At 26.4% G+C, this 17,820-nt stretch overlaps 1 protein-coding gene across 1 annotated transcript; it reads right to left on the reverse strand.

Moving 5' to 3' along the window:
- Positions 1 to 1,919: 1,919 nt before the first annotated feature.
- LOC118644385 (cytochrome P450 4C1-like) lies at positions 1,920 to 16,988 on the reverse strand. The gene is made up of 13 exons (XM_036282878.1): positions 16,953 to 16,988; positions 16,300 to 16,521; positions 13,675 to 13,781; positions 13,169 to 13,259; positions 12,439 to 12,624; positions 10,990 to 11,083; positions 9,569 to 9,671; positions 9,282 to 9,375; positions 8,929 to 9,035; positions 8,756 to 8,824; positions 7,588 to 7,756; positions 2,235 to 2,414; positions 1,920 to 2,163 (listed from the first exon to the last, which is right to left on the reverse strand). The coding sequence occupies exons 2-13, from the start codon at positions 16,457 to 16,459 to the stop codon at positions 1,991 to 1,993; spliced, it is 1,533 nt and encodes a 510-aa protein (XP_036138771.1). The 5' UTR covers positions 16,460 to 16,521; positions 16,953 to 16,988; the 3' UTR covers positions 1,920 to 1,990.
- Positions 16,989 to 17,820: the final 832 nt, after the last annotated feature.

A 17,820-nucleotide genomic window follows, 5' to 3' on the forward strand; every position in this document is an offset into this window, starting at 1 on the left:
GTGGTTTCTGAGTCTAATTTCCCTGTACTATATATGTTATAAACTGACGCAATTATATTATTTATAAAAGCAGTTAAATTTTGCAAAATATATTAAAAATAAATTGCATTAATTTATTTACTTATTAATTTCATTGTTAAATTTATCTTTTTCCATAACCTTAATAATTTGATGGAAATTGCAATCTATTTAGCACTAATACTTTGAAGCGTTCAAATGGTTAATTAGATGATTAATTATATTTAAGTTGGGCTTATATATGTAAAATAAATTGGGCCAAAATTACAGAATATATCATTGCCCAATTTATTATATTTAATAAATAAATAAAAACAACAATTTTAAAATATATCAATTATTTATTATATTTTATGCATTATGTGTTATACATATAATCGTATCGTTTAATCAATCGAAATAGATATCAGTATTTGTACAGAAATGGTATTTTTTTTAAATCTTACAAAAACATATTACGAGTCTGATATCGGTTATTTGCAATTAATATTTTATTTAAAACTTTTGTTTTTCTTTACGATCTATTTAAAAGCCAAACATAGAAGACAACAAACTCAATAAAATAATAGATTTTATAAATAATGTATTCGCTAATTACTTCAGCTAATATCAGTCTATCAGACATGGAAAACGGTATGTTACTTTGAAATATTTAAGTCTAATACAATTAATATATTAAAATAATTAAAATATAAGAATTAAGAAAAAAAAGCTATAACTAGGCAAACCTAACTGTTTTGGAGCAAACATCTATTTCAAACTAGGTCCTATACGGGCTGTAACCGAGCAAACCTAACTGTGAGTTTGGGGGAAAAAGTTGTAAATTTAAATTTAACCAGGCCCAATTTAGGCAAGCCCAAGTTCAAATATCCTAAATAGGCCCTGAATAGACCCTGAATAGGTTTCAGTCCGAAAAGCCTTTATTTTGGATGCCTAAGTAACGCCCGTATGGGGCCAATATTAAATAGGGCATGCCTATTTAAGATGAATTTCCACACGGGATCTTTCATTATTTTGCTTAATAAATAAATGTTATAACCACATCGATTAGAGTCTATGTAATTTTTTAATTTATGATTACTTGTCCATATACACTTAACATATTTATTTTCTATCTTTTTGTAAAAAAAGTACATAAAAATCTTTAGCGCCTCCTGATCAGCAGCTTTTTTTATTTCGCGCATCATCAATTCCAATCCAAGTATTGGATAATCCTTCTCTACATATACTAGTATAATGTCCTTCTTCAATACATAAACCACTATGAAATATGGCATTCATTACACGGAAAAAACTATATGGTTGCTACAATAATATAAATAGTAAAATATGGAACAGCCATACCGTCGCGATGCGGCAACCACTTTTGCTGTAGCGGGAACTACGATACAGTTGTCACTCCCACAGCGCTGTGGGCATGAGAACACGTATATGGGTACAACAACCGTATCATAGTTCTCGCTATAGTGTTGAGTGGTTGCCGCATCGCGACAGTATGACTGTTCCATATTTAACTATTTATATAGTAAAAAATCATATACAAAATATATCGAAAAACCGCAAAAATCATCTCAACTTTGAAGGGTAGTTTCACCCCTTTAAACCGTTTTTGGGCACTAACTAAAAATTTCTAAATTCATATATTCACCCCTTCTACATTTATGCCAAGTTTCATTAAAATCTGAATCTTCGAGTTAGCGAGATTCTCTTGTAAGATACTTAAGTAACTTTGATATGTCATAACTTTACTAACAAAAATTGTATAGACTTATCTTTTTATTTACTAAAATAAAATAAACCAGATTTATATCATTATTGTCTTTTATTCCCCAGTTAAATATATACACATTTACAAAACGTATTTTTTATTTTGATTATTAATGTATACGTAATAGCATATAGGACGCATAACAATTTTCTTTATTGTAGTACAACATACACTTGTCGGCTTTTAAAATTTGTTTTTAAATATTTATACGCATTTTGTGTCAATTGGAACAAATTTTATACGATGTGGATTAATAGGGCGAAGCGTACCATCAAGTATCATTCGTAGATCTTTTAAGTAATCCACGGGTTCCAAATAGAAATTGTGAATCAAAAGGGCTAGCATTGCTTTCATCTCCAACATAGCAAATCGTTGCCCTACAATTTGAATACATCGCAATACGTTTGAAAAAGGATAAAATATAAAAAAATTAATATTTTAATTTTACCGATACAATTACGTGGTCCAGCACTGAATGGTATATAGGAGTAAGGATGACGATTTCGGATATTTTCAGGTAAAAATCTATCTGGGTCAAATATTTCTGGATTTGGCCAATAATTAGGATCTCTGTGAACACCGTAGATACTAAGATGTAACATTGTTCCGGCAGGTATTAAATACGAGTCTGAAAAATAAATTTATAACAATGTAATATATGTAGATACATACAAATAAGTATTAAATTTTTTATTATAATTTAAAAAACAAATGTCTGTGTAACGCTGAAGAAGTGAAGAACGGTCATCAATACTGACTTAAGCCTTTCAAAACGAACCTTTTTATTTCTAAGAAACTAAACATTACACCATATTAATATTAATAAAAACATGATCTGTTTAGGTATAATTAAAGCAATAAGAACCCATAGTTTATATATTTATGGTTGCTATACATAATTCATAGTTCATACATTTATATATTCATATATTATGATAGCATAAGGCATTTGTATAATTGGCAAAAGATGTCAAAGTAAAACACTTTTAGGAATCCTCATATATAGTAATTAATAATTATTTTATATAAAAACCTAATAGACAATTTTTATTATTGTCTCGAATGGTTTTTAAAAGAAAAAAATATATATAAATATATATCAAATAATTTTTAAAATAAAAAAAAATATATATCGCCTGTACGAACCAACACCATATGTTTGCGTGTATAATTAGTTATTTAAATTTGCAATCGCCAGAATATGTATACTGCGCACCGATAAATTTGTCAGTCTTAAAATATAGTTTTTTTTTTTGCTAAAATATGTAAATTACAAATTAAATTCACTAGTCTATTTAATTAAATTGACTTAATTACGGCCAAAAATGTTTTGCTGATATAGACCAATTTCTTAATATTACAACCAAATGTATCGCTAAATTTTATAAGAGCTAAAATTTTAGCTGTCATGAACTTTTTATCCAAGAGTACTTTTCTAGGGTATTTTGAGTGTGGTCTTTCGACTGCCACTGAGAAAAATTGAAAAAAACATCGAGTATTTAAACTTTTTTAAAAAAAATCACGATTTTTTTAATGCAAAACTTTTTTTCATAGAAATTTTCTTTACCGTAAGGCATTTGGATAAGATTCGGAACTGCATAAAGCGTGCACTTTTTAGTTTTACAGCCTAGGCAACGCAAAAAAATTTTTCAACATGGTGGATTTAATATGGCCACCTAAATGTTAGAAATCCTTATTTTTAACAATTTTTTCTATTTAAACAATCGTAAGTTGATTTACTAATGCTTATTAATTATTTAGAAACATTTGACCATCTTATTTCGTACCATAAAAAAGTAAAATCTAATATGACGCTTCCAATATGGCGGCTAGAATATACACAAATACTATATATAATTTTATACAAATAACTTAAGAAAAGAGAAATGTAATCTACTATGCTAGTTTCGGGACACAATTTCTTAAACGTTAATTTTGGGTTATGTTGCGAAAATTAATTGTTACAAAATATAAAATAAGATTATAAAAATGGTTACCCGATCAAAAATTTTTCATGTAAAAATATATATAAATCTGTAGAATTATGTATCAAAAATGTCCATGCAAAATTTTATATTGTATATTTTTATATAATTTTACATAATTTTATATACTTTTATATAATTCTGATATAATTCTATAAATTTATACATACTTTTACATGAAACATTTTTTATTGAGAAAGAATTATTCATATGTAATTATATATAATTAAATATAATTATGTATAATTATATGTAATTATATATAATTGTAAATAAGCAATTTTTTTCCCGGCAAAAATTTTTTTATACAAGAGTATGTATAAATCTATAAAATTATATCAAAATTATATAAAATTACATAAAAATATGTAAAATTAAATAAAAATATACAATGTAAAATTTTGCATAGACATTTTTGATACATAATTCTACAGATTTTTACATACTTTTACATGAAAAATTTTTGATCGGGTAGTATCTGATAAAGAACCCTTTCTAGTACATTTATGTTTAAAATTGTATTTTTGGTTTTTGTTTAAGAAATATTATTCATATAAAATAATATGACAATATTGATTTTCTTCCCTTACATATAATTAGCACAATGAAGAAGTTAATGTAATAATTTTATTTATCAAAATATACGGAGCAACAAAATTAGCACAACAAAAATTTATACCAAAATTGCACTCAACTTTAAATAATTGAAACTTTGCAAAAACTTACCGTATTGGAAAATTCTTTTTCTTTTATTTTAAAGCTTGAAGATACTACTTTAAAGAGCATTTGTTAAATTTTGATACTCTCCTTTACCCTTGGCATTTCTTCAAAAGTAAAAACGTGTTTTGTCTTCAAAAATTTTCGTACGCAATCTACGGAGTGCAATAAATTTTTTTCGTAAACTTTATAAAAATTATCGTAAAATATGAACATTTCCCTACAAATTAAAAAAAAAATTAAAGTTTGTACGATTTTTGTTGGTAAAATTACGATATATCAAAGCTACCTACGCATTTTATGGCTGCCGCATTACCATTTTGATGCGCACTACAAAAAGGTTGCGGATTTTGCGCCCAGTCAAAAGATGTCGTAGAAGAATTTCCTTGTCAGAAAATTCTTCTACGGCATCATTCAGTCGAGCGACTTCGACCACGCATCGTAATAAGAAATCGACAGTGATGAAAATTAAAGTGATAGCTGGTCGAATGATGCCAGCAAATTTGTATGCGCGCACTTGTGTGTGTGTGTGTGTGTGTGTGTGTGTGTGTGTGTGGTGTATTGAACGAACAAAATAAGAAAATATTGCTCGGAAGAAATACAAGTGAATGTGTTTTACATTTTTGTCTCTGAATAACTTTTGAAGATGCAGGATGCAGAATCTAATTGCATCCTGATGAGAAATTTCGCGCTGAATGCGCTGTAAAATGCTATCTCCAGTTGCTATCTCCGTGCAATATTTTTCTCCGTCCAACACACACACACACACACACACACACACACACACACACACACACACACACACACACACGCACGCACGCACGCACGCACACACACACACGCGCGCGCGCGCGCGCGCGCACGCACACAAAGAATGCACAAAATCTGGCCAGCAACCTTCCCGTGGTGCGCATTGAGTAATGCTAATGCTGCAGATAACAGGCATAAACAGAATAAAATGCATAGGTAACTTTAATATGTCATAACTCTGCTAAAAAAAATTGTATAAACTTCTTTTTTTTTTTCAAAATTGTAGAGGAAAGTTCATATTTTACGATAATTCTTATAAAGTTTACGAGAAAAATTCATTACATGCCGTGAAGTATCAAAATACGAAAATTTTTTAACACAATATACGTTTTAATTTTTAAACAGATGTCGAAAAAGGAAAAGGCGAAGATCAAAATCTGACAAATGTTCTTTAAAGTAAAGACTTCAAACTTTAAAATGAAAAAAAATTTTTCAATACGATAAATTTTAACGAACTTATGATTATTTAAAGTTGAGTAAAATTTTAGCATAAATTTTTGTTCCGCTTTTGTTGCTCAGTATATATCAGATTGTAAGAAACTGTATTTTACACTAAAGTTTAATTAACTTAAACAATTAATTTTGTAAATGTTACAAGACAACTTATCTTGTTTATTAAGGGGGTAGTCTCGTGTGTCGGACGAAAAATGAAGCAGTTATTTTTTCTAAGAAAATATTGTATCTGATTAAAAAAATATTTTTGTTTATGATAATATTATTCAAAAAGAATAATATTATAGTTAACCAAAATAATTTTTTTACAAGAAAATACTAATTTTTTATCGATTTTTTATGAACATTAAAAACAGGTCTGAAGAAAATATATTGCTGGCGCAGGTGATTTCAGCTCTTTGTATCATCTGAAACAAAAAATCTAAAAAAGTTCTTTTTTTTTGTACGAACGCCACTATCGCTGGAAACTCACACTGCAAATCTAAGTGTTTTATTTTAAAACGCTTAAAATGTTTAAATTCTTGTAGTCACCTCTTAAGCGTTTAGAAACGTATTAAATATAAAGACACATAAAGTGCTTTTTTCAAAACATTTACGTGTTTTGTTTTGATGTGGATTAATGCATTCAAAGTGTTTAAACACACACATGTATTCTTAAAAAAAAATGCTTTGATTCCAGAATATTTTATACTTAAAATAAAAATTTTCATAATTCCGTTTATCTCATTTTCCTCGATTTCTTTTATAGACTAACATATTTCAATATAATATTATATGTGGATGGCGAAATCTGATTTCTTTCCGCGCTCTCGATGAGCCCCTTTTATTTATACAACAAGTGCATTATGTTCACAAGAAAATACGCCACGTAGCGGTGGATATTTCTATCTAGAGGTGTTTTACTTTAACACGGTTTTAGTGTTTTCTATTCTGTGTACATAATGCTTAAAAACATAAGTAAACGTATTATTTATGTGCAACGTATTAAACGTTTTATAAAAAAACATTATGATGTTTTAATCCGATGTATAAAACAGTTATCTTGTTTTATTTTCATATATTTGATCCGGTAAAACACTTTAATGCTTTGTTTTAAAACACTTCATAAAACATTTAGATTTGGAATGCAGTTAACAGTTTTTCTTAAAAATTGAAAAAATGACGGCAATTTTTACAAATGTGTCACAAAAATTTTGTTTTTTTACTAAGTTTTTACATTAGAAAAATTAGTTAAAATTGCAATTTTAGCATAACCGAGATTCCGGTGATAGCCGGAATATATATGCTGATTCAATAAGCCTGAAAAATTTTAGACCGATTGGTAAAAACATTTTTGAGAAATCACCTGCCCCAGTAGCAAAAATAGTGTTTCGAGAAACATGCGTTTGAAGTTTACAAAGCAGAAAAACACTATTTATTGAAAACTTACAGCAACCACAGGCTAATCTGCGATTCCAGGTCCACTTAGCAGTCTTTCGGCTTCGTATTATTGTTAATTATTTTTGTATACACTGCATCGGTATTACTCGCACTGATTAATTTTTTATTTCATATTACCATCGCATGACATTCTGCAGGATGTAACTCGAAAACTATTTCTAATTTCGACCTAAGATTTTATGAGTATATTCTTTATTAGTAAAGTTTTCAATTAGGACTATTTTTTTGTGACAAAAAAATCGATTTTTTTTTTAACCAGCACACGAAACCACACATTTAAGATGAGACAATTAAATTTTAAATAACAAAACATTATAATTTATTTATATTTATGTACGCATAAAGTTTACCGTTTTGTATATAAAAATAAATGTAACAGATCAAACACTTACGTACTTAATTGTGTCTTTTCCGAAGTAACTCGTGATATAAAATAAGCACTCGGATATAAACGTAATGTTTCTTTTATACATCTCTCTAAATATTGTAAATTTTGTAACGATTGAACGGTAAGTTTTCCTTGACTCTCTTGCATAATAGCATCGACTTCTTTTCTAACACAATCCTGTATCAATGTTAATTAAAAAACTTTTTTTTATTCTAATGTTTCACTTGTATACAGAAACAAAATTATAAAATCTTAAGAATTTATTTTAATGACGTTTTAATTAATGTTCTCCAAGTATATAAATTGTATTTAAGATGTGTTTAATATATATTTACATACACTCAAAGAAAAACAGTTTGTATTAGTAATTATAAATTTATAAACAAATAGCACTTCAATTGTGTATTATAGTTAAAATAAAATCAATAAGTTACACTGTTACATGAACTAAGGACATTTCGTAATATTAAACATTTGTAGTAAATTTGTAATTGAACTACAGAAAAATGGTAATATAAATGTATGTGAAGAAAAAATTCAATCGATTGAAATTTGAAATCTGACTTCTTCGTTCTCATTACCTAGCACTTAAGGTGCTATGCCGTAATTGTTTCACTGTTTATAGTTAATATTTTGATTGTATAATTAATCGACCGTATGTATACTAAAAAAATATAATGGTGATAACTTATTTGTATAAAGTCTGCATTTGTATAAACTCTAACTAAGTAATTTTCACTGTAACTAAATAATTAATAATGTAGCTGCATGATGTGTGATACAAACCATTCTTATTTATTTAAAATTTAAACTTTAGTTGCAATAACTATACAACTGTTCATTAAAAAATGCCCAAAAGTTCTACGAATCAAATTTGTAGAACTGTTACTTTATAGTTGTCACAACTATAATTTTTTTTTTTCATTGTAAGTATCTTTAAATTAATTAAACAGAAAAGAACAATTCAAGAGAAATTTGTTCACACATTACGTAAAAAGTATTATTACAAGACAAGCATAAATTAATATATACATGCAACAAAACATATTATTGTATTTCTATTACTTTTATAAAAACGTTTCGAATATTGTGATTAAACAAAAGATTAAATAGTTCCCTCAACTAAACAAGTATCTTATCTTTTCTTTTAATCACAATGTTTAACGCCTATAATACCTGGATATTTTTATGTTCGGCCAGGAGTGATAAAGTATAGGATACAGCTAATGCTGTAGTTTCATAAGCCTGTAATCACACATTATTTTTTATATACGTTTAGATAATGTTGTTCAATAGTGTGTGATACAAATTATTTTTATTTATTAATAAAAGAACATTTATGTACATACCGCAGCTATAAAGACATCGACTTCTTCTCTAATATCAGAATCAGTTAACAGATCCTCTTGAAACGCCAATATTAAAAGATCCAACATAGCAAGCCTTTTTTTTTTAACTAAATCAATTTATATAAGAATACAAGTATTAATCTTATAGTATAACTTTTGTTTATATTATTTTTATTAAAAAATATTGAATTTAAATTCTATTACAAATATTACATTAATATATATTTGCATCATAAGACATATGGATATTATTGTAACACAATAATATTTAAATTTTTGTATTGTAATTCAACAATTTTTTGCTAAGAGGGAGTAATTGAAATTTTATATGTAGCTTGAATTTTATTACGTACTTCCAATAGTCTCTGCAACTGCCATTGAATTTTCATTGAGATTTTTCTTATGTTGTTCATAGTGTTTATGATAAATTTTTCTTTCTGCAATAATCTATAAGTATCTAACATTAGTTCTTTGCATTATTTATGTAAATGTTAAAAACGTATTTGTCAACATAATATATTGGATGAATTGTCTTACTCTTTTCAAATAAAAATTATGGGACTTTTCTTCCTTACCTTTTCTTTTTATATAATAGAGTAATTGTAAAAAGTATTTAAGATGAAAAAATTTGTTTACATACTTTCTTAGTAAAGCCATGCAATATTTTCAGAATCTTTGTTTGTTCTCTATTTTTTGACGTTAATGAAAATACCCATTCGTTATGCAACCAAGGCCTCAAGAACCTAAATTATATAACTTGAGTTATTTTCCACAGATGCACATATACATCCACACATACACACAAAGCCGGTTTGTCGTTCAAGGGGCTTCACAATGTGCCTACATACAATTGTATAAAACTAAAATGTATTAAAAATTATTTTGCAATATAAATGGTGAATATTGGTGAATAATACGCAAGAAAAGTATAATAAGTTAATAAAAATAAAATAAATATATAATATAAACGCAACACACACACAACACATACACACACACAAAATTCATGATATATATGTGAATGTCAAAAATATTAATAATAAAGTATTGAAATTTAATAAAATTACAAGCTTCTGAATATTCCACTTATAATTACAATTATATATGTTAATATATATTTAATCTATCTATCTATCTATATATATATATATATATATATATATACACATATATATGTACGTAGTGTAAGTGATAAATATTAATACGCAAAAAAATTTAATAAAATTAATAAAAATAAAATAAATAAATAATAATAACACATAAACAAATAATATGCATAATTTATATGTAATAAATGTCAAAAGTATTAATAAAAAGTTAATAAAATTGCAATCATTTTTACAAAAACAAGTAAAATTCCACCAGAAAACCTTAAAAAGGTAAAAAAGATACGCCAAGTACATAAACGCGTGCTTTCCAAAATAAATTTGAGATCAATACAGTTAACCAAGTACATTATTTTTAAAAAGACTAAAAAATTTAATAAATATCTATTTAAAAATTGCTTAAACAAGTTTGATGTTTAAATAATTAAATAATTAAAATCAACCAACAAGACTATAGTGAAACAAAAACTTAGCGTGCCCGGCTTGTTAAAACGCAATAACCCATCAATGTTATACAATATAAAAATAATTGTACGAATAAAATAATAAAAGAATAATAACCTAACAAAACTTTTAAAATTACAAAAGATACGTCAAATATATAAACGCATTCAATGGTTCTATTAAAAAATTAATTGAAAAATGATATGTATGAATGATAACAGATAATAAAGCAAAAACTAACACATAGTAAATAACACCCGAGTTACATTAATTGCATTCTTGTATATACATTTATTAATATCAATAACATAGAGCCTTGGAAATTCAGAAAAAATATGAGCCAAGTTTTTACTTCACTGTAATCCCGTTGGTTGATTTTACTATTTAAACTAGTTGTGATATAATTCTTTAAAATTTTTTCTGGTGACTACTACTATACATAATAATAATTTTTATATAAATGTTCTCTATGCATACGACATAATATACATAGTACAATTATTTCAATTACCTATATCGAATAACTTCAATTAATTGATGAAACGCTTTTCGATATTGCTGATAAAATAAATCCGTTTTTTTCAAAGAAATTCCCATTGCAGTTTCTAAAAAAAATTACATTATTGTATAATCTTATTATATAATCCTATTGTATAATCTATTGAATAATCTTATACATATTTAAAAAATATTATTGAAAAAATGAAATAACTTTAATTTATTATAATATCGGTATTTTGCAGAAAGAAGGGCCGATAAAAAATGGCGGTTTTGGCCAACCAACCAGCGCTTAAAATTCATATAGATTATCGTTAATAATGCCCTGCAAAATGTAAAAATATTTTTGTGAACTCTAAAAACCGATGGGAACTTATTAGTGAGATTTAAAAATAAAATACGATGTTACGCTGTAGATTTTCGAATATCTTACGTGGTATCCTCAAAATAAGCGATTTAATTGTCTTTACAGAGTTGTTATTCGACTAATTATTCCAAGCGTGATATAAATATCCACTATTGTCATTCAAAATGGATGATACAATATGGTTGTATGAACGTTTATAAAAATTATCACTGTCGTGTGGAAACTGTTGTTCGTAAGTTCTCGGAGTTGCTGATAATATATTTGACATCGTCAATTTAAAGTTTAAAATGTGAAACTAAATGTAATTAAGATTATATCAAAATAATTATCAATATTATATTGACTTATAGAATGAGTTCTATTGTCTCTCGTTACTCAGAATGATTTATGTTATCGTTAGCACCGTCGTCTCTTATGAATCGAGGAGGTTTATTAGTGTGAGTTCTCCTCGCCTCTCAAAATAATGTAATCTCAAAATGTGTATGGCTAATGTCGATAACATGCTCAAGAAAACATATAAAATTAAAAAAAACAAATAAGAAGCTTCAATAAAAAAATATGGCAAAAAACAAATAAAGAACTTAATATAACAGATTGAAAATATTGCTTTCTCCCTATGCACAGCTATCAGGAAAAAACTTAAATTCTACTAGCAACAGTTTTCATGCGATAGCGATGACTTTTCCAAACATACACATCGCCACATTGGATCAGCCATTTCGAATGACAATCATGAATATTTATATATACCACGCTTAAGTCGAATAATAATTCCGTAAAAATTAACAATTAAATTACTTATTTTAAAAATACAGCGTAAGCTATTGAAAAATCTACAGCATAACATTGTACTTAATTTTTGAATCTCATAAGTTACCAGTGGTTTTTAGGCTTTAAAAAATATGTTTGCAATCTGCAGAGTATTAGCAACGATAATCAGTATGAATTTTAGAAGCTGGTTGACGGGTTAAAATCGACATCAGTCCTTCTTTATACATAGATACAGTTTGTTTGTCATTTATATAAGTCAAAATAAAATCTGTTTCCAACAGAAAGATAAAATCTCTACATAAATATATAAATAGAATGTGATACCACATATTGCGTTCATCGTATGTTCACCAATAAACGGTATTAAATCTTTTGTAACAGTGTCTCCTGTATTCTTTAAAGATGTTGTCATTCTCTCGCCTTCTTCGATTAAAATCTCAGCAAATTGCTGTAATATATTAAAATTGAATGTGGGATTTAATATCTTTCGTCGTGATTGCCATTTTGAACCTAAAATAATAACAAAAAGTATAATACCATAATACTGTAAAACATATAAATGACGCTTATGTATGATACTATGAGATGATTAATTCTCTCTTCTTTTATTATTGATTATTTTAATTTGTTAATTTGCTAATTATTATTATATATTTAAAATTTATTTTCTTTCACGCGTACATATAAAAAATACGTAATCAAACACAGACATCAATGATTTAGAAAGACATAAAGTCTATGCATAACCCGTTTAGTATTTTAGAAAGTAATACCTATAAAATATAAAATACCTATAAAACTATTAATTAGATTAAATGACACTATAATGAAAAAAAGTTTATTAAAGTTTGGTAAAAAAGTAACAAAAATTATAATAAATCAATACTTTTTTAGTAACTAGGTATAAGTACTTGATAAAATATTTTTTCAATGCAAAACGCGGACTTTTGTATTAAATATTATCAAATAATTACTTTTTGGAATTGAAAAAGTAACTTTTTCATACTCTATGTACTCATATTTAAAACTTTTATATTTATAAATATAATATTACCTTTACTGATAAGAAGACCCGTTTTGAACCAAGGATGTAAAAGGTCATAAATCTTACTCTTTTCGATATGTTTTGTACTGCCCAGTATTATCTAGAAAATTAAAAAAAGAAGGTACAAGTCAAACTGTGTACTTAATTTTAACAAATATAATTAGTTTATTTAAAATATATTATATATTTTATCAATTTTTCTGAGTGTTTTTTATAAATATTAGTCCCCACAAACGCACGCGCTATTTATCTTTTTTTACTTTTTAAAAGTAAATTACAAAGATAATTGTATAGATAACCATATATGTAAATTTGACAGCTGCCAAATTTCAGTCACAATGACAATTACTCTCGCAACACGAAGTAATCACAGCGAGAGAATCAATTAGCACCGCGGAAAATTGGCAGCAATACAATCGGTAACATCTTTTTTTTTACAAAGTAAAAACATAAAATTGTTAAATTACTGGTTTGCCAATAATGTATACAAAGATTAATTTCTTATATTTTATTACCTCCAAATCATCGGGATGACGAATAAACACAATAGGTGTTAAGAAGAACCATATTTTAAAAAAGGAATGAGACAGTATTAAATTAATGTATACCTTCCAGATATCCTCTGAAAAAAGTTCAAGCATTTAGAATACACAAATACATTTAATAACCAAATTAAAACACCATCTCTTTTGCTGGTTATAAATCTTTTAAAAAAGATAAAAAAAGAGCGCAAAGTGTGCGTGCATGCGTGCATGTATGCTTTTAAGGAAAATGCTATTATTTCACGTAATAAAATTAGACAAAATAATTTTAATTTGGCACTACAAATGTATAAAATTTTAATAAAATTATGTTTTTCTCAAAAAGAACAAAAAATATATTTTTTCTACAAAAGTAATGATATGAAGAAAAAGCGCCAACTATGAAATTACATGTTTATACAAACTAGAACGTCTACATTAACAAATATTGGCGTACACTTGGCGCCCTTTTTTTATCTTTTTTTAAAGAAAAGTAATTCTATGCGGATATCACATATTTTGTACTATTAGACATCTTAAATCCACAAAACTATGATTAACTTACTAGAACATATTTAAACAATGCAATATTTTATACACATTTTTCTTTGCATATTTCGAATGTCAAATTAAGTTTTATTTATAGCAATGTACATTATTAAAAACCTGTACAAATAATGTAGTATTCGGATTAAAAAATATACATTTTTATGTGTGTATTTTTAAAATGTCAAACTAATTTTTATTTAAAATTATTTTTAATTTAAGTTATTTAAAGTACAACAAAATCAATAAAATATCAAGTAAATGTTCTATATAATAATTATAAATAATTAAATAATAAATATACACTAATGAATATTTTTAAAAATAATATAATTGTAAGAATACTACAACATATTCTGCACTATATTGATAGCATGTAAACAGTAGTCAGTATCATAGGTACTGAATACAAGATAAGTTTTTCCACAACATTAATAACACTAGTTGGATATTTCCAAAGCACAAAGCATTTTATCTATGCATCTCATCATCAACATCAATGAATAGAAAAAAAACCAGTGTAGGCAATTCAAAATCAAATTAATTTTTATTCAAAGTTTATATTTAATGTAAATTATTTAGATTCAGAGTCATTACAATATTTTTGCAAGTAAATGTAATAAATATTAATCTATTGGATTGGCAAAAATGTCATTCGACAAAAGAAAAACATCAAAACACTAACAAAAGAACGTCACGGAAAACATAAGACTATACTATATGAGAAAACCGAAATTACTTCTTTGCCAACCCAATATATTTATTACATTTATTTTCAAAAATGTTGTAATGACTCTGCATTGACTCTCTGAAGTGTTTTGATAATACTAGTGCTTATCCCAAGATTGTATCTCCAACTGTTCTCGAAATTTGCATATTTTAAGATTAATTAATTAATTAGTTATTTAATTTTAGATACATATTGACTCTTTAAAGTCTTCCAAAGGTATAATGTTTATCCCAAGTACGAACCTCCAACCGTTCACAAGATTTGCATATTTTAAAATTTAATTAATTAATAAATTTTTAATTAATTAATCCGAAGACATCTGATAATACTAGTGTTTATCCCAAATTCGTATCTCTAATCGTTCTCGAGATGTTTTACATGTTACAAACGGTACTTTTCCTCGTCTTGTCTCTCTTTTCCCTTACATGCCTACAAAGTTGACGACGACGTATCTTACATGAAAATTTTGACATTTCGACTTTGCGTCGTGTTATCTCCTATCATAAGGTACGTAGAGAAAAAAAAAGTAGTTTTCTTATATAAATCGACCCCAAGCTTTTGATTAAGCCTAGTTAGAACTCGATCAATTTTGCCATTTCTGAGATCCGATAATCTCGCAAATCGCGTACTCGCGTAAAGAACACGGTCGGTCTCGCGCTGCGCTTTCATTTAGCGCGCGCCACTATCATGTCTCTTGATAATTAAATTTCAAGAAAAAAATTTTCAAAAACTTTATTGTTTAAAATTTCTACTTTCTAAGATTAGTACTTTAGTAAACGACTCTCTGATTTTTTATGAAGCAACAAAAGATACGTCAAATTTCAAAATTTTTATTCTACGAAATTCTATAATGTAAATTAAAAATTGCACACAATGTAATGTATAACTTTTAAAAACATAATTCTTTATCCTTAATTTGCGTACCCTTTGAACATTCTGAAGTTAAAATTTTACTCCAACTTTCAATCTTAATTATAGCTCTCCTACTTTGTGCCTCAAAATGATAGTTATTGAAAAATTTATTTAAAAAAATATATTATTTTATTTAAAAAATGATAGCTAAATTAAAGAAATAGTACAAGTGTCAATTTAAAATGTTGTTCAAAAAATTGTTCAATAATTTGATAATGTTTTTTATGTATGAAAAAATAGAAATTGGAAGTATATTACATTTACATTAAACAATGCATTTTATTATTAAAATACCGTTAAAACTAATTATAAAACATATTACTTATAACATTTAATATTAATACAAAACAAATGTTTCTTACATTTTACAGGAATATTTTTATATTTTGAAAAAGTTCATTTATTAAAATATATTAAAATTTGTAACTTACCTTGTGAATCTGCCCAAATTAACAATATATTACCAATAATTGGATAACCTGGTGGTCCTGGTACTTTATTGATTAATCGTCCATTTGGTCCATATTGCACGTAATAATGACATGTCAAATACCCAATTAAGACAAGTAATAATAATATAATAATAAACATTTTTGTCGTATTGATTGTTCTAAGCAGGTTCAGTTCTCATCAGTCGCGGGTTTCTCTCAGTTCTTGGATTGTACATAGAAAATACTTTACATTTATATTGTGACAAACATTATTATTATTCTGATAATAATGATAAATTCATCGAAACATTGGTAAGTAACATGTCAAATGTAACATGTCAAAATACGGTAATTAAACAAATATAAAAAGTGTGAATAAATTTTTTTCTGTTTTTAAAAACTATGAATTAGGTTAAAATTATATAAAGTCTATGAAAAACGTTTAATTCTTAATTTTTTAATTTAATTGTTCTTTCTCTCAATTAATAAAATTTGTTTATCTTATGAAACAGGCATTAATAGAAACGCTTCCAAAATTAATAATTCATAATCAATTTAAATAAACTTATATATAACTATTAATAATTTCAATACATATTTTTGTTACTATGCACAATTAATTTGTAACAAATTAACTTTTTTTCGCTACTCACTCACTTGCTCTCGGGAATGACTGCTCACTCACTACTTATCTTAGTAGATCATTTACTATTTATAAGTAGTATTTTTGCTGAATTAAAATTAATTTAAAGATACAAAAAATTTAATAGCTTATTTAGAATAGGATCTTGAAAAAGCATGTTATAACGCACTTATTATAATATATATCACATTTATAATTATTCAAATCAGAAACCAATAATAAAACGTGTTTTGATATATATAATACTGATATAATATTCAAGAACTGGCGACACGTACGTATATATAAGACAATATACACTGGCGCAAAAAAAATGGCATAAAAATTTTGACCGAATTTTTAGGCGATCTTCAAAGTGATGCAACTTTGCGAAACAATATCCAAATTACATGAATTTTTTTTTTAATTAAAGGAGCAAAGACTCTAATTTAAGAATCCTTTGGCGAAAGTTTAATTGGATAAGTGTTACCCTTTTGTTGCATGAAAACCAAACATGTTTTCTTAAATAAAAAAAATAAAAGTTTGTTATTATTTTTCACAAGATTCTCGTTAAAATCTTGCTAATATTAATCTAGATTTTTAAACTTTATTTTTTTTGCAATTAAAAAAACCATGTCGATGTTTTTTGTTGATTACAAACGAATTTGAAATTTGCACTAGGTATTTTAGCGAATAAATACAGTATTTTTAGATATAACGAAATAGTATCGATATATAATTTAATTCGAAACTGTTTGATTCAACAGAATAGTCGGACTTCGTGTTCTATCTAAGATCGTATTGCTTCAATACGATAGTTTCGTTGGATGTAATGCAAAAGTCAAGCATCGTAAAAATGTGACGGTAACATGTTGTAGCAGGAAAAAGTGGAACGTTTC

The sequence above is a fragment of the Monomorium pharaonis genome, chromosome 2 (assembly GCF_013373865.1).
Source record: "Monomorium pharaonis isolate MP-MQ-018 chromosome 2, ASM1337386v2, whole genome shotgun sequence".
Taxonomy (NCBI): domain Eukaryota; kingdom Metazoa; phylum Arthropoda; class Insecta; order Hymenoptera; family Formicidae; genus Monomorium; species Monomorium pharaonis.